The 27,197-nt window shown below is 34.9% G+C and overlaps 1 protein-coding gene across 4 annotated transcripts in view; it reads left to right on the top strand.

Annotated features, from left to right (window-relative positions):
- Positions 1-27,197, top strand: part of METTL25 (methyltransferase like 25) — a 114,906-nt gene that overhangs the window by 15,065 nt on the left and 72,644 nt on the right. For all 4 annotated transcript variants that reach the window (XR_010342962.1, XM_012442085.3, XM_064376923.1 and 1 more), the window contains exons 2-5: positions 8,974-9,138; positions 11,979-12,085; positions 19,991-20,590; positions 23,770-23,917. Coding sequence is in view for 3 of the 4 variants with exons in the window: in XM_012442085.3 (XP_012297508.2) it covers positions 8,974-9,138; positions 11,979-12,085; positions 19,991-20,590; positions 23,770-23,917 (1,020 nt within the window). In the remaining variant the exon portion in view is untranslated. The remainder of the gene's footprint in view (positions 1-8,973; positions 9,139-11,978; positions 12,086-19,990; positions 20,591-23,769; positions 23,918-27,197) is intronic.

Below are 27,197 nucleotides of genomic sequence, written 5' to 3'. Positions count from 1 at the left end.
GTTTGTTCCTTTTACTTTGCAAATGATTATAACTAAATTCAGTTAAGAGAGTACAGAATAAACACACATCTATTTTGCATTAATGTTGAAATGGAGCTTAGAATAAGAACGGAAGATGAAATTGAACTCAAATTAATGAAATGCACAATGAGAAAGGAAAAATACAGTTTTAAGAGAGGAGTTTGACTTAATTCTACTCCCTCAAAATCCCTTATTAGTAATTTATTATGTTTAAGTTTACAGTTTCCCTGAGACAAAGAGTCCTTTACGTGCCTTGCCTCAATAATAAACAAACTGGCCAGATGTAGTAGCTCACACTTGTAATCCCAGCGTTTGGGAAGGCTGAGGTGGGAGGATTGCTTGAGCCCAGGAGTTTGAGACCAGCCTGAGTAACATAGTGAGACCCTGTCTCTAGAAAAAAATAAATTTTAAAAATTAGCTGGCCACAGTGACGCATGCCCTTATCCCAGCTACTTGGGAGGCTGAGGTGAGAGGATTGCTTGAGCTTAGGAGATCGAGGCTGCAGTGAGCCATGATCATGCTGCTGCACTCTAGCTTGGGCGACAGAGTGAGACTTTTCCTTAAAAAACAAAAACAAAGACAATAATAATAAACAAATTGACAAGTCTTTATTATTTTTGGAAGCCCAAAAGTCTAGGGCCGGACCAAGATATAAAAAGAGGTATTGGTCTTCTCAGTAAATGGACACTGGCAATGGCAGTGACTAAGGTAGTGAGATTTTGAGTTGCTGCGAGGCAGTGGAGGCTACAGTGGTGTTCAGAAGTGAAGACCTAAGTAAGAAATGATATGTCTTTGGTGGGAAAAAGAGAAGAACAGAGGTTGATATCAATTCAAAGCAATTACTGTACTGAAATAAATATATTTTTTAGTATAGTTTACAACTGCATCACTTTTTGACATTTTACAATTTTGAATTTATTTTGTATTTTGCTAACAAAATTATATTTGATTTATCAAATTTGAATTTATTATTCAAAAAGTATACATATTTAATTTATTCTTAAATGCTTCTAATTTTAAATGGAATTTAAAGTTTATTGGATTTCTGAGAATTTAGTATCTCTTGTTTTTTGTTCTTTTTTTGAAAACAGTTTGAGATTATGAGAAATTAAAACATTCTGGTGAAGCAAGCTTGAAACTTTATTCCAGGTATTTAAGGTATAGCTGAGATTGTATCTACCATATTTCACATCAAATTTAGTAAGAAGTCTTATTAATACTGAAACTCTCTCCAACACTTTAAAGTTGATCCTAGGACATGACTCCAGTGCTAACCAGTGGATTAGCAGACACTGAATAATTCTTGCTTTCATCTTACCTAGAGTGTAGTACCCAGTGTTAACTATTGGACTACCATGTTGTTTCTCAAGGTGCAGTTCATCCATCCTTAGTCATGCCTTCATTCTACTGATGGAGATCTTGCACTCAAGTTCCAGAGCCTAAGTCTCTTTTCTCCTAGCAGGTCCCACATTTAAAAGCTAAGTGTGCATATTGATCTTTCTCTTAATTTCTTCTTTAGTAGCCTATAAGATGTTCTGGCCCTAAATATTTGAGGTTTTAAAAATTCCATATTCCAATGAATTTGGAAAATTAATCCAAGTGTTAGGACACTCAGTGACTTAATTTGGACTTAATGGTTTGAGAGTTGCCTATTTATGTTCTAGACTGTGTGTTAGGACTATATATTAAAGTATAGGTTAATTGTTCCCCTCTATGTGTCCGTATGTTCTTGTCATTTATTTCCCACTTATGAGTGATAACATGGTATTTGTTCTTGTGTTAGTTTGCTAAGGATAATGACCTCCAGCTCCATCCATGTCCTTGCAAAGCATATGAGCTCATTCTTTTTTATGGTTGCATAGTATTCCATGTTGTATATAATCTGTACAATAAACCCCATAGCACAGGTTTACCTATGTAACAAACCTGTACATATATCCTGACCTTAAAAGTTTTTATATATATATATATATAGTTAAGTACATAATTGTATACATGTATATGAATGTACATGTATATACCTGTACATATGTATATGTTTATGTGTGAGAATTACATAAAACAACTCTATAAAATATATATTGTTCCCCATTTTATAGATGAAGAAATTGAATCTTAGAGTAGGTAAATAAATTGCCTATGGCCACATGGATAGACATTGTGAGAACTAGAACTCAAACCCTAGTGCTTGCTCATTCAATTCATTCATTGAGTATCTACTATGTACTGGGCATTATTGTAGGTTCTGAGGATACAGCAGTAAATAAAAATTCTTGTCATCTTGGATCTTTCATACTATACTAGATGGTGATAAGTGCTTTAAAATAGTAAAGGATCAGAGAGTGATGAGAGTTCAATGGGAATGTAATTAATAAATTAAATGGGACTGTCAAGTTTTCACGAAATGGTAACATTTGAGCAAACACTTGAAAGAAGTAAGAGTGGGCCATGAAAATTCATGAGGGACGGTGATCTCAGACAGAGGTAAAAACAAGTGCAAAGGCCTGAGTAAGCTCATTCCACGTGACATCCAATAGAATTCTAACTGGGAATTGCTGAACCCCCTTCAATCCATATTGAACATTTGTTGTCTGCATACACTATAAATAGTAAAACACTGTATCTCATAGACAATCATAAGTTGTAACAAAGTAGCTTTATTCAAGTTTACTTTTTATCTTATACATGGTAGGTACCCCTGAATTGTTTATTTTTTATTTAGCAAATCAATTTCTAAATTTTTGTTTATTTGCATATTTTTGTTTTCTCTCAAATTATGGAAAGAGTCTGTTGGAGTTAAAATACTGTGGTTACATTTTTCTATTTTTACATTTAATTTCATTTTTATGAGTAATGTCGTTAAATGTGAAATTGCTTTAGGAATGGTTAAATGTACTTTATACATTCAATGTGATGTGAATATTGGTACAATAAGGACATGCATGTCAATTTCTTACTAATTTTATTCCTTTTAAGAGCATGGTTTGCATGTTTATATAGCATATTTGTTCATTTCATATGCAACTATAAAGTAAGCTGAAATAGCTTAGGCAAAATGTTTTCTAGCACATAATTGGGTGATGTAAATTGATTTCTTTTGAAAGCAATAGTATATATTCTATTTTTTTCCGTTGGTAGATTATAGGATTATGAACAGACTCAAACGTTCGTAAAACTTAACTCATCCCATCTTTAATTTTCAAAGTTTAATAAGACAGACTTTAGCTTTTGGTTAAGCTGTATTAAATGATTATCAAAGATTTAAGTCAAAAGTCAACTGTTGTAGAAGGCAAAATCTTAAAATGTTTAAATTTGTATTGAATAAGTCAGTTTCTATTTTAGAAAACATGTTCGATTCAGCTCAACTGTATTGAGCATTGTCTGTCAGAGTTTTATTGATAAGGGAGAAAAATCAACTATGAAACTATTGCAGTAGTGTTGGAGAACATTAACAAGGCTTGAAATATAGTAGTAATGGGGGAGGGGGTTTTCAAATGAAGGACATTTTTACATCAGGGTTGATGGATGGCTTACCATGTGGATTGAGGGCACAAGAAGCATTTCAGATAATGTAAAGCCTTTTAACTTTGCCACTGGGTGAGTGATAAGGCTATTAAACAAGTTAGAAAATAGAAGGGAAAGGTTTTGGGAGCATGAAAGTGTTGAGTTGAGTTCTGAACCTTTTGAATTGAAGACATCTGTAGGACATTTATGCAGGAATGAATACAAAATACTTCTGTGTCATTGTGAAGATTGTAATTAAGAAGACTGTTGATTTCTTCTTGAAATTCTGGGCCATAAGACAGATCTAGGCTATGTGATAATGATAATAGTGACCTTTCCCCAATCCCTTTAACAGCAAAATCTCAAATTTAGTACATAATTGCATTTCTAAATTTTCTAAATCACCTTTTTCTCATCTGAGATTATAAACATTCACTGGTGCTGTTGAAGTCCTTGTAGTGTCCTCAGTAATTACTATTACCATAGAGACTTAGGAGAGTTTATTTTCCTTTTGTAGTTGATGGTGCTACAGTAGTAAGTGTATTGCGGGATTGCTGTCATTCATGCATTCATTCATACTGTGTGCAAAGTATTGTTGCTTTACAACTGGGCATAAAACATAGGGTTAATGTGTTTCTGTAAATAGATATCACAATAACATTTTATAAAGTTATTTCTTTTTCAGAGACATTATTTTATATGTAAAAATTACTTTTTAATTTCGTGAAACCTTTATTTTTTTTCGAGGCAAGGTCTTGCTTGTTGCCCAGGCTGGAGTGCAGTGGCATGATGATGGTTTGTTATAACTGAGCAAGTTAGAGAAAGTGCCACACTCTTGAGTTCTGACTGAGAGTCCTTTATTGCTGGCAACCAAGAGTCAGCTTACGCTCAAAAATCTCTCAGCCCCAAAGAAGAGGCTTAATTCCTTTTTATATCTTGCTTAGAGAAGGGGAGGGTGAGCCTAGCTGAAGCAGAATTTACAAAAGCAGAACATGCAAGTTATATGGGGAGGCTGGTGACCGGGAGGCAGGAGGTTCCCATGATTGTTGATTACTAAGGAGAGTATACACAAGCGGTTCCCATGATTGCTGGTTACCAAGGGGTATATTCAGTACTTGTCATACAATCAATCAAGGGGATATTCACAATAACAAGTGGGCTTGCCAAGCAGAATATGGTTACAATGGTTATATGTTTCTATAGTTCTAAGTACAGCATGACCCAGCACAGTAGCATGACCCAGGTATGCACTCAAGGGGGAAATGGCAGGAGGGGTGAGGAGGAGGTTAAAATGGAGTCTGTCTGGCTCTCAGCAAGATGGAGTATGTCTGACTAATATAGAGAAGGTTAGCACAGGTTCACTGTAGCCTTGACTTCCCAGGCTCAAGCAATCCTCCAACCTCAATCCCTCAAGTAGCTGGGACTACAGGTGTATGCTACTGTACCCAGCTAATTTTTATAAATTTTTGTAGAGATGAGATCTTGTTATGTTGCCCAGGTTGGTCTCAAATTCCTGAGCTTAAGCAGTCCTCCTGTCTTGGCCTCCCAGACTGCTGGGATTACAGACATGAGCCACAATGTCCAGCTAATTTCTTCAAACCTTAAAATTACTTTTGGTGGAGAGGGAGGTGTAGAGGGGAATGAAGAAAGTGAAATAAGAAGATAAAATGAATATACAGTATGTTAGGATGTCACTGTATATTGATCTCTGCCAGAGGGAATGCTTACCAGAGAGTCAGGGCTCCCTAATGCTTTTCTTTACTGCTGTCTTATTGATTTCCTATGTTGTCCACTGTACTTACTACTGTGGCATGCTAATGGAATGTGGGAATTAAGACCAAGGTCTGAAGTCAGACTGCATTGGATTCACATGCCCTGCCACCTAGTGTCTATACAAACTTGGATACATTACAGCCTCCCTACGTCTCAGTGATTTCCTCTGTAAATGGGGATAGGAGCACTATGTAACTCCCTTATAAAACTATCACCTGAAAGGTAAAGTGCTTAGCATAGTGCCTGACCCATAGTATACATGCAGTAAATGTTAAAATAATAGGAATGAGTTATGGTAAGCCATGTCTGTATTCTGTTTTCCTTAAAGTGCTGTATAACATTCAAGTAGGACAACAGACATTTATTTTTATTTACTAAGTATAAATACTATACATTTAGTGATTGTGTTACTTTATTTTTATTTTTAAAACTTTATACATTTTTCTAACTTGCAAATTTTATAATCCAAGATGTATACATATGTCTCTTCTATCTTTGTCCTTGTACATTGGTTCCTTGTATACCAAACAAACAGTTGAAAAAAAAAAATAAACAGATATATCCTGGTCTCATATTTGTAGAAAATAATCTCCCCTGACTCTTTCCTTCCCTTCTTCCCTCATGACCAATTAGTCTGTCTTCTAAGAACCCATCTTATAACCTATCTTATCAGAAACCTCTGTGGAATAGTGATATGGGGTACATAAAAAGTAAAAGTAAAGATAAGCATAAATAAAGCAGAACAAGGACTTCCAGTAGAGGGAGATGTAGGCCAAGTAATCAAGCCACATACCATGCAGGTGTGATAAGCAGCAAATTTCAAGTTTTCCCTGCTTAAAAAATCTAAGTAGTAATTAATTTACTAAATATAAGTTAAGTAACACTGGAATTTCTGTTTTGTTAGTTGCCAAATCCAAAGTGATTATATAAGTACCTAGGGAAGAACTATGAGGACTATATGTATGTATTGACATTGCCCCGTAACTTTCTCACATACTGTTTCAGAGATGGAGTCAAGACTAGATCATCAACACCTCTCTTTCTCTCTCTCTTTCTAAATCTTTAAAAATAGCAAGTAATGGAAGTTACAGGCTGGATAACTTGAAAACGAAGGAAGTATAGCAGCTATATTTTTATAATTCAAAAAAAAATTTTTTCATGGAGTTCTAGACTATCTGAGTAAACTAGGGTTAGCCCTACATACCATAAACTATTGGACTGAATTAGAACACTGTCATTTTTTTAAAAATTATTTTTGAAAAAATAATATCATAATTTAGATCTTTAAATTTCTGAAATTGCTGAGACCTGTAATTAAATAAAAATTTTCAAGTTTTTTCAGTAGGATAGTTAGGTTGATTTTAACGTTTACTTTTCCAACAGAAACATCACAATTCTTTCTTTTGGCAACATTGTCCAATAGCTAACTATTATAATGGTCCCTCTGCACTTTGAGATTTAATACTCTTATTCTATCACACTCTAAGAAATTACTGCCTTGGAACCTGGGGATGTTGAGACTCCCCTTAAACCTGAGAGTTTCACTTAATAGTTGACTGAGTTTTCCACTTTGTATGATGGCTAAATATTTTGATGTGGATTTTATTACTTTTGGCTGAGTTTGTAAATTCAGTTTATAAAATATCCACAGAAATTTACATCATGCACAGCATATATCTTAAATGAATTTACTCTAATAATTTTAATTTCTGGCTAGTTGATTCAGAAATGGAAGGTACATATCTCTGCTGATTTTATTCATATTAATGAATTTGCTAAACATTACTACCACCAACTTAATAGATATTAGCTTAATATGTAGTTTTTATTTAGAATTCTGCAAACCCTCATGACTTATCTTGCTTTAAGTTTTGTCAGATAGCATCATTATTCTTTGTGTTTAAGAATTTTTTTAATTTAATAAGTAACTACAGAAGATCAGCTGTGCTAGAGAAGACTTTATAGCCTACAGTATGGATTTTTTTTTGGTAGAACTAAACTTCTTCCCTGGATTGCAGCATGGTTTCGTGAGGTGAACATTTTGCATACTTCATGTAAGCATAAGATGTGTATTTTTTTGAATTATTCAAAATAGTTTTCAATGAATGGGCCTGATTGGACTTTCCCATCTAATGAGTATCGTTGAACCACTACAGACAAATTGGAAGGCTTTCTTTTAACTCTTTTAAATAAATTAACATGCCTTGAAAATGACCTTAGAACAGTGAGATTGAGCTTATCTGTCAGTGTGCCTATGTGCATCCATCAGAATAAGCAGGGGTGTGCTGCAGTAATAAGCTTAAAACTCACTGACTGAAAGCAATGAAGTTTAATTTTTATATATACTCCATGTTCATTGTAGTTTGACAGTAATGCTGTCCTTGTAGTCACTCAAGAATTCAGGCTGAGGAATGTTCCATCTTGACACATGCTTCCATTACAGAGCTGAAAAAAAAAAAAAAAAAAAAAGAGTACTGAATCTTCTGATACTCTTAAAACTTTTGCCTGAAAATGGTATGGTTCACCTTGGCAAGATGCGGCCACATCTGAGTTCAACAAGGTTCATGATCCTCCTACAGAGGGGGCACTGGATATTTGCAAACAGTACAATGGTTGTTCATTCTAGTCTAAACTAGTATTTGGAAACTACTGACAGTTACACACTAAACTTATAGAATGTCTGGTTTAAAACTGGCCATGGGAAGAAAATTAGTTGTTTTCACCAGGTTATAATCTGATTAGTTCGTATTGACAGTGCATTGAGCACATGCACTCTACCCCTCTGCCACAAGTCTGCATCATACAAATCATGCAAGAACTGTTTTACAGGGACATTTATATACCACTGGGGATATTACCATTGTTCCTCATACAGTGTGGACGGGGAGTAACAGTGTTGCACAGGCTGACTACCTTTAAATGCATGGTTATAGGCCAGCCAGGACAGTTCATAAATTTAATAAATACATTACTCCAGATTTTCACCCTCCCCTTCTCTCCCTTCCCCTCCCCTTCTCTCCCTTCCCCTCCCCTTCTCTCCCTTCCCCTCCCCTTCTCTCCCTTCCCCTCTCCTCCCTTCCTCTCTCCTCCCTTCCTCTCCCCTTCTCTCCCTTCCCCTCCCCTTCTCTCCCTTCCCCTCCCCTTCTCTCCCTTCCCCCTCCTCCCTTCCTCTCCCCTTCTCTCCCTTCCCCTCCCCTTCTCTCCCTTCCCCTCCCCTTCTCTCCCTTCCCCTCCCCTCCCTTCCCCTTCCCTCCCTTCCCCTTCCCTTCCCCTCCTTCCCTTCACCTCCCCTCCCCTCCCTTCTGCTCCCCTCCCCTCTTCGTTCCCTCCCTCCTTCCCTCCCTCCCTCCCTCCCTCCCTCCCTCCCTTCCTTCCTTCCTTCTTTCTCTGCCTCTGTCTCTGTTTCTTTCTTTCCATTAAAAAAGGCCTGACTGTAATTTGGAGTTTAAATTTTTAATTGCACAAAACATTAACAGAAAACTGGGGTTCCATATAGCTAATTGTTTAAATAGTAAATATAAATGGAGCCAATAGATATAGTGCCAAAATTCACAACAAGATGAAAGTGTTGGAATTGGTTATAAAAATAAAGTGGTGTTCATTTACTGTTTATTAATATCACACAAATTAACCATTAATTAATGCTGAAGACTTTTTTTATCTTCACTTTTTTAGGTACGACTGATTTTCCCAAAATATTTTGTGAAACTTCTCAGAAGCTGGTGAGTGTGGAAGCCTTTGCTCTGGCTGCGAAATACTATTCCATACAAAACTTGGAAATATGTACCCCTTTTGAACAGCTGCTGGTAGCCCTTCAAGGAAATCAAAACCAGAGAATTGGTATGTCTATTTATGTGTGTGTGAGTGTGCCTGTTAGGTACTTAGAAGCAATAGTTTGTTCATATATGTGTATATTTCCAAAATATTAATTTATTGTTAAACTTTAATTTATAAGCCCTGACAAATCAGCTTTTGTTTAGAAAACTAGGTTTTCCCTTGTACTATATTAAACAGAACAACTTATAGATCTCCACATTTTTTTTCTACGTTAACCCTTTACTTCAGATAGTTTCTGCCCCTCAAACACAGATCATAGTGAGCTACTACTAATTCCAAAATCTTCATTATTTTTGTTACAGCAGGTTAATGTTCTCTATGGGAAGAGGGTGGGAAGAGTGGAAGGGGACCTTTGGAGAGGTGGAGAGAAGCATGAGTGTCAGAAAGTGGGGATGGTACAAATTAAAAAAACAAATATGGTAATGTGGTAGATTAAAACTCAGCCATATCAATAATTATATTCAATGTAAATTGATTTTATGTCCTAATTAAAAGGCAGAGATCAGAAAGAAGGCTGTGGTTAAAAAAAAAAAACTCAGGTTATTTTATCTTACACAAACCTCTTTTATATCTTTTATCACATTTGATCCTCATTGTTTCCCTGCCTTTTTATTTTGAAAACATCCAAACCTACAGAAAAGTAATAAGAATAGTACAATAGACCCTGTATACTTTTCACCTAGGTTCACCATGTGTTCACATTTTGCCACATTTGTTATAGTTCTCTTCTACACACACACACACTCTCTCTCTCTCTCCCCCCCCTCTTTTTCTGAATCTTTTGAATATAAGTTGTAGATATCATCGCACTTTACTCTCAGACACTTCACTCTATCTCAAAAGAAAAAGAGCATTCTCCTACATAACCCATAGTTTATTAGCACAGTCAGGAGTTTAACATTGTTAGAGTAGTATTGTCTAATAAACAGTCTGTATTCAAGTTTTTTTAATTTTTCCAAGAATATCTTTTATAGCCATGTTTTTTTCTTCATACAGGAGTCAGACTAAGTTCATACCTGACGTTTAGCTGTCATGTCTGTTGAGTCTCTTCAATCTGAAATAGTTTCTTACCCTTTCTTTTGTTTTTCCTGACACCAATACTTTTGATACCTATAGGCAGGTTTATTTTATTGTTTCTCCATGATTATATTCAAGTTATACATTTTTGATAGGAATACTACTTAACCGATTCCTTTTTCAGATACCAGATTAGGAAGCACATATAATTTTGTCACATTATTGGTGATACTAAGTTTACTCACTTGGTAAAGGTGGATCTATTGGAGTTCTCCATTGTAAAATGACCCTTTTATCTTTGAGTTCAATTCTTTTATTATTTTAACTTCTTTTTTTTAAAATCTCTCTAACCACTTTAAGCAAAATTATTTCATAGTTCTCCCTGGAACAAGAGAGGGACTGTTTGGTGAATTATGGCTCTTGGTAAGAACCATTAGAGCTGCACATGAGTTCACCAGCAACATTACTATGGGGACTGTAGTTAACTGGCAAGGAAAACTCTAAGGAGAACACTCTATCCCATATGCTACTGACTGGCAATAAATGAGTGTACCTCTGTGTCAAGGGTTTCATCTTTGGCCCCTCCCCCGATTTATAAAGTTTAAGGGCCACATTTTGAGCATCAAAGTGAGTAAAGATGTTGTATCCTAGGCAAGAACAAACAGCAAAACCACCATTCAAGGTTGGGATGCACTCTGTTGTGTCCAGCATAAGAAAGAGTTGACTTAGCCATGTAGAGATGCATGCTGGTGATAGCTGAGAGAGGAGGGGCTATATCCCCCATCCTGCAGTAATCAGCGTATTTGTTTACTAGGTTAGTATCTGCCAGCAGAATGACATTGTTGAATTAAGACGTCTCTGTTGGAGACCATGTCCTAAAGTGCCCTCAGAATGTTGCCAAGAAAGTATTACCTTTCATCTATAGGACCATGAGTAACCAGCACGCATATCTGGAAAGACCTCATTAAAACCCAGTATTCCAATGTGGTAATCCCAGATTAAGCTTATACCAGAGCATTCACAAATGTGAACATTGTCATGCCATAATAACCATTCCAGCCCTACATTTCAGTTCCCCACCACCCAACTCCCACATGACTGATGATGTTGACTACCTTGTCATATGCCCTTTGGCCATTTTAATGTACTTTATAATGGTGTAGCATACAGTATTATACTCCGAAGTACAGTTCTAGAGTTCTGCTGGAAATGTTCTGTGCTTGTGCTGCTCAGTACAGTAAAAACTAGCCACATGTGGCTGTTAAGTACTTCACCTGTGGCTAGTGCAGCGTAGAATCTTAATTTTCAATTTTATTTGATTTAAGTATAAATTGCAATAATCACATGTGGTTAAGTAGCTACTATATTAGACAGTACAGGTAATGAAATGACTAAGTTTTTTTCCTCACTTTTCTATTGGGTGATTCTTTTCATCTTGACTTGTAGGAGTTTGTTTCATTTTATTCTTAGGTACAAATTCTCTGGAAGTATATGTGTTGGAATTATCTTCTTCCATTTGAGACTTGCCTTTTTACTCTCATAATGTTGTCTTTTGATGAAAAATGCCCTTTGTAGTCCAATTTACCAGTCTTTTTTGTTATAGTTAATTGTTAAGGAATACTTTCAATGTTCTATGGATTTTTATATTTATTTTATTATTCAAATTTGATTTATAGTGGCCAAGCTAGTGGAGGTCTATCATCCAGAAACCACAGTAGAATCTCTATATTATTTTCATACTTAATTCAAAAAATATGAATATCAACCGGTAATTCCTACTAAATTTTGATTCTTTAATAGCAGTATTTTACTTTTATTTTCATTAGGTAAAACTCTGAAGGCAGTTGAGTTTATGAATATGAAGAAATCTCATGAAGTTCAGGCAATGTCAGAGCTGATCAGCAGTATTGCTGACTACTATGGACTAAAGCAGGTGAGAATATTTCCCTATATTTTTAGGTATTAAAATTATTGCCACTTTTTGGTATTATTCAAATTTCACTTTTTTACTGTCATCTAGCTTTAAAATGTCATTTAATAGTAGCATCATTTAAACATCAGATCATTTAAACATCAGATTCTTTAAGCGTACACTGTTATTTTCTAGTAAATTATAGAAAATTTATAGTAAGATCAAGACATGACTGTTAATGTTTTGCCACAAATTTCATTCTTTTCAGAGTGTACAGAAGTTAAGGTTAATTCTCTTTGATAAATTGTCACTCCAGCTTGAGGCAGCATTATGAAGATGACATTCTGCAAAGCTGTTTGCTGCTAGATGTTTTCAGGAGATGGGTTACCAAGCTGTGGTCTGGGATACCTGCATCATTATAGTAACACAAAGTAGTTATGTTTTTAAGACGTGGATTATTTCATAGTGTTTGATTCATGATGCATTCCTGTTTTGAAAAATAGTTCTTATGATAAGTGGTGATGTTGGAAAGTAGATGTTAAAATGAGATTAATGATTGTACACATTGGCCTATAAAAACAGTAAGTGATTTTTCTTATTCCTGTTTTATAAAAACTGCAAGTCTTTTCCTTAGCTCTCAAAGAAAATCAGTGGTGGCAATAGAGATTTTCCTTTCTTAATTTTTATTAGGTATTAGATTCTTTCCATAAATTCACCAAAATTTGAGAATTTGAGTATGATTAGAAAACTATGAAAGTTTGGCTTAGGCATGCAGAGCCACTGTGGCAACATAGATCTCTAGGGTGGGGTATAGAGTAAAAGCTAAGGTAATACTAGTTTTCAACCTTTTCTCCAGATTATCATACCTGAGCAATAACTATCAGTATCAGTAACAGGCTTACTATGGCAATGATACTTAGCTGAAGTAGAAGAGGCAAGTCCTTTCCCATGGTGCCATATCAGAATCTTGGGGATTGAGTGCTGTTTCTAAATATCCTTCAGGTGGCAGCCACCATCTATTAAGAGCAGTAATAATGGGAATGGTCTCTAGAGGAATAAATGCATAGTTTAGTTAGAATTAAAAGGGGCATAACAAGCTCAAGCTTAAGGCATCAATTAATAACAGCAAGTGCACTGGAGACTACAAAGCCCTAAAGACAGAAAATTTAGATAACTAGTAGTCAGGTAAGCCGGATAGAAGTTCTGTATGTGGATGGTACGAATCCAGTTACAGCATAGGATAATGGAATAAAGGTCCAGTCTTGAGTGGAAATCTGGTCTGAATGAGGCGAAACAACGACAACTGGACTCAGATTTCACATAGAAACCAAGGCAAAGACACCCAGTCTTTTAGTTTGGGAATACAAAGCAGAAGCAGGAAAATATAAAAGTGGCCAAAACATAATGTGTACTGTGTGAAAGGGATTTTAGTCAGGATCCTTGTGGGTTGATTTACAGATTTTTTTTATTACAAATATAATGACGTACACTGTGTAAGATTTATACACTCTTTAAATATAATTCAGTCTTATTCAGTCTTAATCACGTTCTAGCCAATGTGCAAAAATTTGTCCATAACCCTAACTTTATTGAAATAATACATGAACTCATTTATTAATGTTAATTGTACAGTGTGATGTTTTGTTACTATGTGTATATTTATATACACACACATATATACACACACACATATGCATAAATGCATATATACATAAGCACACACACTCATGTAACCTCTGTAATCAAGATACATGTTTCCATCACCCCAAAAAATTTCCTCATGTCTTTTTGCAAAGGACATACTTATGCACTCTAGGCTAGAGTGTATATTGGTATAACCACTTTGAAAAACAATTTGACATTATTTTGTAAACTTGAACAATCATATACCCTATTACTCATCAATTCAACTTTAGGTGTATACCCCCACCTAGAGAGATTTTGCACACAAGCATCAGTAGTTATATATAGTATAAGAATGTTCCTAAAAGCAGAAAGCTAGTAATAAACCAAATACTTATCCACAGGAGATTGGATAAACTGTGGTATATTTACATATTGAACATAATACACCAGGAAAGCTTAAACTACTACAGTATATATATGGATGAATATTAGAAACATAAAATAGAATAGGAAAAAGCAAGTTACAGAAGATTGCATATTTTATGGTACCATTTTAAATAGTTATTAAGGGAAATAATGGTATATTTTAATATAAAAATTATATGCAAAAACCTATTAAAGAAGAAAGAGAATTATAAACAATAATTTGGTAGCAGTTGTTGCCTGGTAGAAGCAGGGAGACAGAATATGGAAGGAAAACATAGTTATATGCAGTATAAATATTAACATTCTAGGTATTAAGATGGTTGTTGGGTTCATGGACATAGCAGATGCTGCAGGATGCCTGATCTAAATACTCTCAGACCTTTTGTTTCATGGTGTGCCAGACTGGCTTCTACCGGGCAGTGTCTGTATTTCTTCCTTGTGGGTTTTCCTCTGACTGTGGAGCAAGCACTGCCTGCATACAAGTCCTGGGAATTAATTCTTCCCAGTGAGCCGCTCTGAAGCAGTAATTGATGCAGCATTTCAAGTAGGATGATTCTGAGGTATGGTATGTATGTATTCTACACTTCATTCTCAGAATTTCCCAGTAGGATTAAACCCAGGTTGCCTGAATGTGGTATCTTGCTTAATAGCGCAAATTTTATTGGGCTGCTTTTTTTTTTTCTCTTTTCTACTTCATTAACAGCGTCCTTTAACCTCTCAAATAAAACATATATAATATTTCATCGTGCATATGTACCACGTTTTTTTAATCCATAAATTCATTGATGGGCACTTAGGTTGTTTCCATATCTTGGCTATTATGAATTGTGCTACAGTAAACATGGGTGTGCAGATATCTCTTCAGTATACAGATTTCCTTTTTTTTTTTTTTAGATATATACCCAGTAGTGGAATTGCTAGATCATATTGCATTTCTATTTTTGTTTATTGAAGAACCCATAATGGCTATACTAATTTACGTTCCCACCAACAGTATATGAGTTCTCTTTTCTCTACATTCTTGCCAATACCTATCTTAATGCTTTTTGATAATAGCCATTCTAACTGGGATGAGATGATACTATAGTTTTTATTTGCATTTCTCTAATGCTTAGTGATGTTTAGCATTTTTTCATAGACCTGTTGGCCATTTGTATGTCTTCATTTGAAAATGTCTATTCAGATCTTTTGCCCATTTTTAAATCATATTATTTGCTTTTATTCCATTGAGTTGTTTGTGTTCCTTATGAATTCTGGTTGTTAATCCCTTGTCAAGAGGGTAGTTTGCACATATTTTCTCCCAATCTGTGTGTGTCTCTTCACTCTGTTTGTTAACTTTGCTGTGCAGAAGCTTCTTAGCTTGATGGGATCCCATTTTTGTTCATTGCCCATTTTTCCGTGGTTGCGTATGCTTTTGAGGTCCTACTCAAGAAATCTTTGCCTAGACCAGTGTCCTGGAATGTTTCCCCAATGTTTTCTTCTAGTAGTTTCATAGATTCAGGTCTTAGATTTAAGTCTTTAATCCATTTTGTTTGATTTTTGTATATGGTAAGAGATAGGGAGGTCTTTCATTCTTCTGCTTATGGATATCCAGTTTTACCATTTGTTGAAGAGACTGTGCTTACCTAATGTATCTTCTTGGCACCTTTGTTGAAAATGAGTTGACTGTTCTAATTAGAAAAGATTAATAATAACCCAGCAAAAACAAGCAATGGGGAAAGGACTCCATGTTTAATAAATGGTGTTGGGAAAACTGGCTAGCAATGTGCAGGAAGCAGAAACTGGATCCCTACCTGTCACCTTACACTAAAATTAACTCCAGTTGGATCAAAGATTTAAACATAAAACCTAACACCATAAAAACACTAGAAGAAAACATAGGCAAAACCATCCAGGACATAGGCAGAGGCAAGGACTTCATGACTAAAACAAAAGCAATGGCAATAAAAGCCAGGATAGAAAAATGGGATCTAATTAAACTCCAGAGCTGCTGTACAGCAAAAGAAATCATCATTACAGTGAATCGGCAACCAACAGAATGAGAAAAAATTTTTGCAATCTACCCATCTGACAAAGGGCTAATATCCAGAATCTACAAAGAGCTAAAACAGATATACAAGAAAAAAACAAACAACGCCATTCAAAAGTGGGCGAAGGATATGAACAGACACTTTTCAAAAGAGGACATATATGAGGCCAACAAACATATGAAAAAATGCAGAGAGAGATCCAAGATGGCCGGTTAGGAGGAGCTCAGGATTGCAGGTCCGAGTGAAAGCACAGAGGGTGAGTGGACACCACATTTCCAGACAGATTTTTACTGCTCACAGACCAGGACATTCACAGACGAAGGAACCCCACAGGTCACCAGCGTGGCTGTTTAGGCTGGCACAGCTGTTTGGCCTGCGCCCTGGCTCAGCAGTTCCCAGTGCAGAGTAAACGAGACTGTGTCCCCTCTTAGCCAGCGAGGGGAGCTGAAACAGGGAGCCAGGCCAGGAGATTCCTGGGCAAAAAAGCACCATGAATCTCACAGCCGCGGTTTCAGCCAGCGCAGTGGGTCACCACACGGGAAATCACACAGATCCCGGTACCTATTCAACAGGCGACCAGGTCACCTGGTAGAGAGCCGACCGTTCAACTAAAAAACAAAAGACTCTGAGGCAGGGAGCCAGGTGACCAGGCCCGTCTGGTCGCACCCCAACAAAAACAAAAACAAAAAACAAAAAAACAGCAATTGGAAACACATGAAAAAATGCTCATCATCACTGGTCATTAGAGAAATGCAAATCAAAACTACATTGAGATACCATCTCACGCCAGTTAGAATGGCGATCATTAAAAAATCTGGAGTAAACAAATGCTGGAGAGGATGTGGAGAAATAGGAACACTCTTACACTGTTGGTGGGAGTGTAAATTAGTTCAACCACTGTGGAAGACAGTGTGGCGATTCCTCAGGGACCTAGAAATAGAAATTCCATTTGACCCAGCAATCCCATTACTGATATATCCAAAGGATTATAAATCATTCTACTATAAGGACACATGCACATGAATGTTCATTGCAGCACAGTTTACAATAGCAAAGACCTGAAACCAACCCAAATGCCCATCGATGGTTGACTGGACAGGAAAATTGTGGCACATATACACCATGGAATATTACGCAGCCATCAAAAACGATGAGTTCGCATCCTTTGTAGGGACATGGATGAACCTGGAAACCATCATTCTCAGCAAACTGACACAAGAACACAAAATCAAACATCGCATGTTCTCACTCATAGACGGGTGTTGAACAATGGGAACACATGGACACAGGGAGGGGAGCACTATACACTGGGGTCTGTTGGTGGGGAGTGGCGGGGGACAGCAGGGGGTGGGGAGTTGGGGAGAGAGAGCATGGGGAGAAATGCCACATATAGGTGAAGGGGAGGAAGGCAGCAAATCACACTGCCATGTATGCACCTATGCAGCAAATAAAAAAAAAAAAGAAAGAAAAGTCAAAGCCAATGTTGAGAAAAAAAAAAAAAGAAAGAAAAAAGAAAAAATGCTCATCATCACTGGTCGTTAGAGAAATGCAAATCAAAACCACACTGAGATATCATCTCACGCCAGTTAGAATGGCAATCATTAAAAAATCTGGAGACAACAGACGGTGGAGAGGATGTGGAGAAATAGGAACACTCTTACACAGTTGGTGGGAGTGTAAATTAGTTCAACCATTGTGGAAGACAGTGTGGCAGTTTCTCAAGAATCTAGAAATAGAAATTCCATTTGACCTAGCAATCCCACTATTGGGTATATACTCAAAGAACTATCAATCGTTCTACTATAAAGACACATGCACACATATGTTTATTGCAGCCCTGTGTACAATAGCAAAGACCTGGAACCAACCCAAATGCCCATCAATGATAGACTGGACAAAGAAAATATGGTATATATACACCATGGAATACTATGCAGCCATAAAAACCAATGAGTTCGTGTCCTTTGTAGGGCCTTGGATGAATCTGGAAACCATCATTCTCAGCAAACTGACCCAAGAACAGAAAGCCAAGCACTGTATGTTCTCACTCATAGGTGGGTGTTGAACAACGAGAACACATGGACTCAGGGAGAGGATCATCACACACATGGGACAGTTAGGGGGGTAGGGGAGAGACAATGGGGGGTGGGAAGGGAGGGGAGGGTGGGGAGGGATAACATGGGGAGAAATGCCAGATATAGTATGCACCTAAAGTAAAATAAATAAATTTAAAAAAAAGATTATAAGTGTATTTTAATGTGTATGTTGATATATTTTAAAGATAAAAAATTAAAACAAAAGGGAGGACCTTACCTGGGGATAGTTCATTAAAGTTTTTGATACAGAGGGGAAGGACAAGTAATACATCATTGTAAGGATAATAGAGTTAAAACTTTCAGGAGATAAGAGAGCTATTCATTGGATAATCTAGAGAAAAAACTTTTTGTATAGAGGGAACAACAGATTCAGTGGCCCTGAACATGCCTACTTTGTTTCTAAAACATCCAGGAAGTCAGATTGAACAAGCAAAAAGTAGTAGGAGCTGAGGTTGGGGTGGAAGAGGAAAGTTGGAGTGTCTTGGGAGTCATTGTGATAATTTGGATTTTTTTTATCCTGAATGAGATTGGAAGCCATTGGAGCCACTGGATCATTCTTTCTACTCTGTTGGGTTGTATTATGAAATAGTTATTTCCAGTATATTTGCCTCTTTCTTTATCATAGTCTTTGTGAATTTATCTAGCTGGTTACTTTTCAAAATTAGCTCCTATCTAATCAGGAACTTCCAGAGTTGAAGCAAAAAAACTCAGCAACCATAGGAGTTAACAGTATGAGATAAAGCCAAAGAGGCAGTGAGAGATTTGCTAAGAGTAGTGATATGATCAGACTTTGTTTTTCCCTGTTGAAAATAGAGTGAAAGGGGAAATTTGAGAGCAGGAAGATCACTGAGAAAGCCATTACAGTTAACCAGGCTCAGGATGGAGTTAGTATGAAGTAGCTCTGGTAAGTGAGGTGATCATGGATTTGTCCACAATTCAAACGATGCTTATAAGAGACAGGAGGAGTCCTGTTCTCCACCTGGAGGTATATAGATACCATTAACTGTGATGGAGAAAATTAACTGGAGTTAATTTTAGTGTAAGGTGTCAGGAAGGGGTCCAGTTTCTGCTTTCTGCACATGGCTAGCCAGTTTTCCCAACACCATTTATTAAACAGGGAATCCTTTCCCCATTGCTTGTTTTTGTCAGGTTTGTCAAAGATTGGATGGTTGTAGATGTGTTGTGTTGCCTCCGAGGCCTCTGTTCTGTTCCATTGATCTATATCTCTGTTTTGGTACCAGTACCATGCTGTTTTGATTACTGTAGCCTTGTAGTCTTAAACTCTTGGTTTCAAGCAGTCCTCCCTCCTTGGGATTATAGGTGTGAGCCACCAAGCTTGACTCCTAATTGGTTTTTGCTGCTATATTATATATGTTCTGATGATTCATTGTTAATTCTATTGACTTTGTATCCTGACATGTTACTAAATTCACTTACTATTTCTATTAGCTTTTTGTATATTTTTTAGGATATTCTGCAGACGTAATAATGTCATCTATGTATACAGAATTTCTTCCCTTACATTATTTATTTATTTTACTTCTTTTCCTTGACTGAGTATACTAGCTAGAACCTCCAGTAAAATGTTGAATAAAAATGAGTGGTTGGTTTTTCATAGGAATAAAAAAACTAAAATTTAAAATAATATTTAAGTTATATAATTCATTTGTTTGGTTACTTTAAAAAAATCTACAATGCTTTCTATTACCATTTGTCTAAAATTCTTTGTTCTTTTTTTCTAACTTTAGGTGATTGACTTGGGTTCCGGTAAAGGCTACCTAAGCTCCTTTTTGTCCTTGAAGTATGGCTTAAAAGTTTATGGAATTGATTCCTCAAATACCAATACTCATGGAGCTGAGGAGAGAAACAGAAAATTGAAGAAACATTGGAAACTGTGTCATGCTCAGTCAAGATTAGATGTCAGTGAACTGGCATTAAAAATGTCAAAAGAAAGGAAAGAGCAAAATGCAATTAAAAATAAAGCAGATATTGAGGAAGTTTTTAACAACAGTCTTACAAATCAAGAAAAGATGTCTACCTCAGATTTTTTACCTGATTTTTCTGGCTCTGTAATTTCTAATATCAGAAATCAGATGGAAACCCTACATTCTCAGCCACATCAGGAAGAAAATTTGTGTTTTGAAAATGTCTTTCCTCTTATGGACCTTTTGCCTATTAATGCTATAGAGCCTACTTCTTCACAGCAAAAACCCAACAGAGAAACATCTGAAGTCAATAAAGAGAGAAGAAAAATGACATCAAAATCAAGAGAATCAAATATATATTTACCTTTAACGTCTTTTATCACTGCTGATTCAGAACTCCATGACATTATCGAAGATTTGGAGGTGACTTTACTTTTGAATTATTTAATTCGATTTATGAAAACATTGAATTCAATTTTAATAGTAGCTTACTTAACATACATATCTCACTTGATCACATTAATCTGACAGACCAAGAAAATAAAATCATAAGTAGGCTTTCGTTATTCCCACACCTATCAAAATCTGGCATGAGCCTATTCAGAATAGAATATCCTCTACTCATTTCAAACCTCTTGAGTCAAATAGAAGTACTAGCACAAAAGCTAGTAAGTAAACTAAGTTCTGACTCTGCAGATTAGGAATTGCTACAATTCTAAACAAACAATTAAATTTTAATTTAAATTTGAAGTAAAGGGGTATCTAGTACAAAATAATGTTCAATGTTAGACTTACCAATATGGAATTTTCTTGAGCAAGAGTAGCTTCTAAGTGTTTTTCAAACCTTGAACTTTTTCTAAATTACAAGTATGTCAGTTTATGTAATTGAAAGACAGCAGAACTTAAAGGCAACCTTGCATGTTAAAACAGTATTATAGAGGAGCCTTTAGAGATCATCTGGCCTAATTCATTGTCTCAAAAAAGAACAAAAAAAGTAGCCTTGGGAGTTGTAGTACCCTTGTAACTTTTTTTTTTTTTAAGAAAGTCTTCCCTGAAGAAGTGTGTAAATAAAAGATACTAGAGTTCTTTATCAATTTAAATCCTTGTTTGATAGATGACCAGTGTTTTGCCATTTTTTAAATGGGAAATTTTTCTTTTTCACAGATATTTCTGGATTTAAAGGAATCTAGTGTACCTTCATTAATTCATTTTCTTATACATGAAATAAATAATTAAGCTATTTTAGACTTTCTCTTAGGGTTAAACAATCCCAATTACTTTAGCTTAACTCTAAAAAATGTCAGTTTCTAGTACATGTTATCACCTTCTAATTTTCTCAGTATCTTGCTGAAAGTTTGTGATCAAAACTGTATGCAAACTCTTGGAAGAATCATCTAAAATAAGATATGCTGGAAGAATGTTTCTTGGATCTGGTAGTGAATCACAATTTAATTACAGAATTAACTAACACCTCCTATTCCCTTCACCCTCTCAAAATACTTAAAATATGTTACTAGTAGGATAATACCGTGATTACATATTTTTGTCTCCTAGCTGCTACTTGGTAATATTTATTAATCCTATATGATAAATGCAATAAAGAATGAGTTTAAATGTTCTTGTATTTTTTTAGAGAGAGCTAAATTAAGCTTAAAAAGACAAATTTGTAGCTTTGTTACTCTACCCTTAATTAGCAATAAATCTTACATTTTTGAATTATTTTTACTTATTACATCATAATATCTAAATAAAACCTATGTAAACTAATCATGAAGACAAGCAGAGTAGCTACATAACCCTCTAAAAACTGTGCTTTGAAAAAGATAGTGCTTGAAGCAACTGAGTGTTCTATCAGGTCAAAAACCACTTTTCATTAGTAAGTTTGATTTCAGCTCTCTTTTATGTCTAGGATACATAGGCTAAAATAACATTTTTAGTAAAATAATTTTTTAAAATCTTTGAGACAGTTATATTCTGATGATAGTTATAAAAATGTACTTGAGACACAAGTTAATACTTACGTTGTTTTGAATTTGTAAAGTAAATTATAGTTATAAAAATGGACAATGTTTTCTGAATTTTATTATATGGTATGTACTAAGTCATTTACAGGGATTAGTTTACTTAAGTTTTGAAAGAACCTATTGAGATGAGGTACTGTTATCATCTCCATCTTACAGATGAGGAAACTAAAGCACTGAAAAGTTATGCTTTCTTAATCACACTGTGACGGAATTTGAATTTAAACAGTCTGTTTCCCAAGACTGTGCTCTTAATGATTGCACTACAGTTTATGTAATTAGTTCATTAATAATCAGTTCTTTAACATCTCTTAAGTAAACTCATGTATCTTTAATATTTTATTTAGAACTTTAAAATTAATTTTAGTTGGTATTGTAAAGGAATTCTGTTGGATGAGGAATACTTTAGAGAACACTTTGAGACACGTGGTGTTTTAATTTTAAAAAACTAGAAATTAATATACCTATATTCACAGATTTACATGAAAACATGACCTTTATATTATCAGAGTTTAAGAGTGTCATCTGGAAAAATGAGAGGGTGGTATTAGAAATTTTTTAGTTACAAATGTGAAAGTATTTGATTCTAATAGGGTACAAGTTTTCTGTATAAATTTTTTTTCTATACAAATTTCTTTTTACTCCTTCTTTAACTAAATTTCTATGAATCACGTCAAAGATAGAAAAGTGTTATAGTAAATTCAACTTTAAAATGATTGTTATATTGAACAAGATTCCTTGCATATTTACATTTGCACCCATTGTGTATATGTGTGTATACATTTAAATTAGACTTTGGATAATTAGAATAAACATTTCATAGGAAAATTCTAAGTAAAATGTTGTTATAACATTTGAAAAAAATGTTTCAAGTAAATGTTATATTGTCATATTTGATGCAGTGAATAAACTAAGCTTTTTGTTGTTAAAGTAGAAATACCAAGTTTACAACAGTTATATTTATTTTTTCTAGCAATATTTTATAAGGTTTTTGATGGGCAATCTGAGAAGTGAAATTAATTTTAAAAATTAATGCTATGGTCAAAGTGTGATATAAATATATATGAAAGCACAGGTTTGGTCTAGTTATACATGTTACATTCGATTAGTCCAATTGTTGCTTTGTCTAGTTGTTAAGCAAATATTAGTTGTAAAATGAGACAAAATATAAAGAGGTAAATAAATGAAATCACTGAAAAAATTCAAAAGTTGTAAATATATCACAGTTATTTTACTTATAAAGAAATAATTACTTATGAAAATAAAAGCATAGAATACTTTCTAGGTATAATTTGATAATTATTAACACCTTTACATATTTTAATGGACATTTAAAATCTTCACCTCATGCTGGAGGTGGTACAAGTGCCTGTAGTCCCTGCTACTTGGGAGGCTGAAGTGGGAGGATCATTTGAAGCCAGTAATTTGAGTCTGTACCACATGATGTTCATGCCTGTGAATAGCCACCACACTGCAGCCTGGGCAACATTGCAAGATCCCATATGTAAAATAAAAGAAAGAAAAATTTTAAACAACCCTCTTTTTAATTGCTAAATTTATTTTTCTTCTTGTCTTTTAAAGGATTGTTTGATGGTAGGTCTACACACTTGCGGTGATCTGGCTCCAAATACTTTGCGAATATTTACTTCCAACTCTGAAATCAAGGGAGTTTGCAGCGTGGGTTGTTGCTACCACCTCTTATCTGAAGAATTTGAAAACCAGCATAAAGGTACAAGTCCCCCATGTGTCATAATTTTTATTCATTTGAGCATAATGACTGTTTTCTATTCCTCCTCTTTTTGGCCATTACCGTGATTTGTATCAACATTTAAGATAACATCTGACTGACTTGCACTTTTAGTGTTACAGTGTTATTGAAATTTAATGCATCATCACATGTAGGTTTGTTATAGTTTCTTTGGGTTTAATGAGTGCTGAAGCCTTTGCAAATATTTGAAAATATTATGTGGTATATATTTTAAGAGAACTTCCATTTCCAACTACTTGTGAAGTATACATTTACTGAGATAGTAAAACTGAGTTGTTATGAATATTGATTTTCAAAGTTTGCTTTTGTTTCCAAAGCCTTTTTCAATTCTAAAGGAATACTGATATTTAAAAAAGAAAAAGTTCTTTACTGTATTTTGAAGAGTCAGCATACCAAAATTTTAGAAAACTGCAAAACTGTGTGATTGCATTAAAATAATAGTATTCAAACTATGCTACCTGTACATAGAAGGTGCCTGATGAGCAAAGTGTGGAGTAGGTTTGCAAAATTTGAAACACCCCACGTCTTCATTCAGAGCAGCTTCTGAAGTACCTCTGTTTGCTCCATTTTACATGTTAAATTTTTCCATAAGATATTGTAAGATACGATTTCAAAACCTCTGGTTCAAATTAGATGATTTTTTAGTATACTAATATTAGCAGTTTGTTTTTATGTTAGTTTAATGATATCTTTATCTGTGTCCAAAATTCCTTGCTGAGAGTTTTAGATCAGGAATTTTTAGGTTACCAACTTGTGTATGCATTAAGATAGTATTGGTTGGTCTTTTCTTAGTTTTAAAACCCAGTTGAATATATTTTAATTATTTCTTATTTTGTCATGTCCAGGAGGTAAATATTGTAATTGTTTAATTTTCTTGAAATGTAACAAGGTGAAACAGAAGCAATTTTTAGAATTGGCAAAGATTTTTATGAAATAGAGTTAATCAAATTGGAATTATTTTATGTCAGTGTTTTGACATTCTTATTTTAGGAAAAGTATGAAATAGTGAAATTATGACTATACAGAGATAGAATGAAGGAAAGCAAATTGGCCAAAAATTAACACTAGTTTAATTTAGATGGAGAATATATGATTGTCATGCTATTATTACCAACTCATTTTTTTTCTAAGTACAGAAATTTTCAAGATCAAAAATCAGGGGAAAACAACGAACTTAAAAACAGAAAAAGAATTATTTCTACTAAACTGTATACCCACATATTTATATTATGTTATAGTATTTTTATGTATCTTTTCTGAAACAAATTAAAAAATTATGTAATCACAGTTCTACAGCTTTTTAAATATGAAATGTATGATATTTTCCTTAATTGGCAATAAGGTAGGATTTATGTAGGGAAGCACTTACTTTTGGGGTGTATTATTTGGTTCTTAGTTCAAGAGTTTCCTGTTCTGTAGGTACAATGAAATTAAATTAATAAATGGCTCAATTTGGGACATGTGTAGACACTTTGTGTGTTGTTAAATTTGAAGATACTAATCTGAGCACTTTGGGAGGCTGAGGCGGGTGGATCACCTGAGGTCGGGAGTTCAAGACCAGCCTGGCCAACACGGTGAAACCCTGTCTTTACTAAAAGTTCAAAAAATTAGCTGGGCCTGGTGACAGGTGCCTGTAATCCCAGCTACTCAGGAGGCTGAGGCAGGAGAATCACTTGAACCCAGGAGGCAGAGGTTGCAATGAACAGAGATTGTGCCATTGCACTCTTGCCTGGGCAACAAGAACAGAACTCCATCTCAAAAAAAAAAAAATTAGAGTTACTACCCTACTTTTTAAATATCTTTAATTTCAGTTGCCTGCTTCCTTCTTTCACTTCATCATCATTGCCCCCAAGGATGCCTTCCCATTCCAAGGGGCCTCCTTCTCCTCTTCAGGCAGTACCTTCTTAAGACTGCCATCTCTGATCTTGCTGGACCTTAGGAGCCATCGCTTTGTACCGTGACGTCTCCGAGCTAGTCTCAGTATTTTCCCACCAAAGATGGATTCTGTCTTTTTTGGCAGTGTACTCTACTCTCTATCACCTCTTTTCTGCACAGTTGCACCTTACGCTTTCTCCAGAGTGATCCCCAGAGCTCATTCTGTTGGTTTAGGATAGTGTCTTTCCTAACATATTTAAATTAAAATTTGTTGTGTTGCTGTGGATTGTGAGTAATTTTATCTCTCTTTTGTCAGTTTTTTTGTAAAATATGTAAAGAGATTCAGATTTAAGTGACTATCATTATTTTATGGGAACCAGAAGATGTCATTAGTGCATTTTTTTTTAATCTAATGTTGGATTCTTCAATCCTGTACTTAAAAAAAATTAGCAGAAGTTACTTGCCAGTTTTGAAAATAATTAAGAGATTTAGTTACTCCTGGCTAATCCATTTTAAATAGTCTTCCAGTACCTTTTCTAATAGATTATTACTTTAAACTCTTAGCAAGTATTCATTGGCCACGTATTCTAACTAAAATGAATTTAAATAGGGCATGTTAGGAGAGAGGGCTTTGAAAAACCTAAAGGGAGAAAGAAGCAAGATTAGTGAGTGCATCCACATATTGTCATTCCCATTTCTTTCCTGCAAATGAAAAATTGGTAGATTCGTTAGTCTTGAGAGGCACCAGATTCCATTCACTTTTGTATCTTGAGTACTAAAAATATTCACTCAAACATGATTGATATAGATGGATGTTTGTATAATGTGTGTTAAAAGCAAGTAATTAAGAGTAGAAAAAACAATCACTGTTTTCCTTCCTTGGCAGCTGCATTTTACACACATAAGAGACTATGTGATTGCACTGAACAAATATTTATTGAGCAGCTACTATTTTCAAGACACTGTACTTTGTACTTTATGTAAAATAATGGGAAATGGGGGAGAGGCTCCTACAAAGTCAATAGTTATGGAAAGAGATAGGAAAAATAGATAACAAGCAGAGTTCAATTCAACATTAATCAATGCTGTGTTCAACTCTGTGTTTAGTGATGAAGATGCAAAAATATGTGAGATATCATCTTCACCCTTAAATAATTTCTTTAAAAAGCCCTCAATCCTAAGAACCAGATAATCCTTAGTAATTTTTTAAAATCTTGTTTATTGTAAAAATTATTTAGAATAGAAAATTCAAATAACAAAGAGAAAGAAAATACAAAGTCCCCATACCTATATTAGTTTCTTATGTATCTTTCCAGAAAAAAAAAAGTACATATACACATTCTATATTCTTATATGTTTTAGGCAA

The sequence above is a fragment of the Aotus nancymaae genome, unplaced genomic scaffold (assembly GCF_030222135.1).
Source record: "Aotus nancymaae isolate 86718 unplaced genomic scaffold, 86718_ANA_hifiasm-v0.15.2.pri h1tg000016l, whole genome shotgun sequence".
Classification (NCBI taxonomy): domain Eukaryota; kingdom Metazoa; phylum Chordata; class Mammalia; order Primates; family Aotidae; genus Aotus; species Aotus nancymaae.
This window is presented reverse-complemented; position numbering and strand designations above follow the sequence as displayed.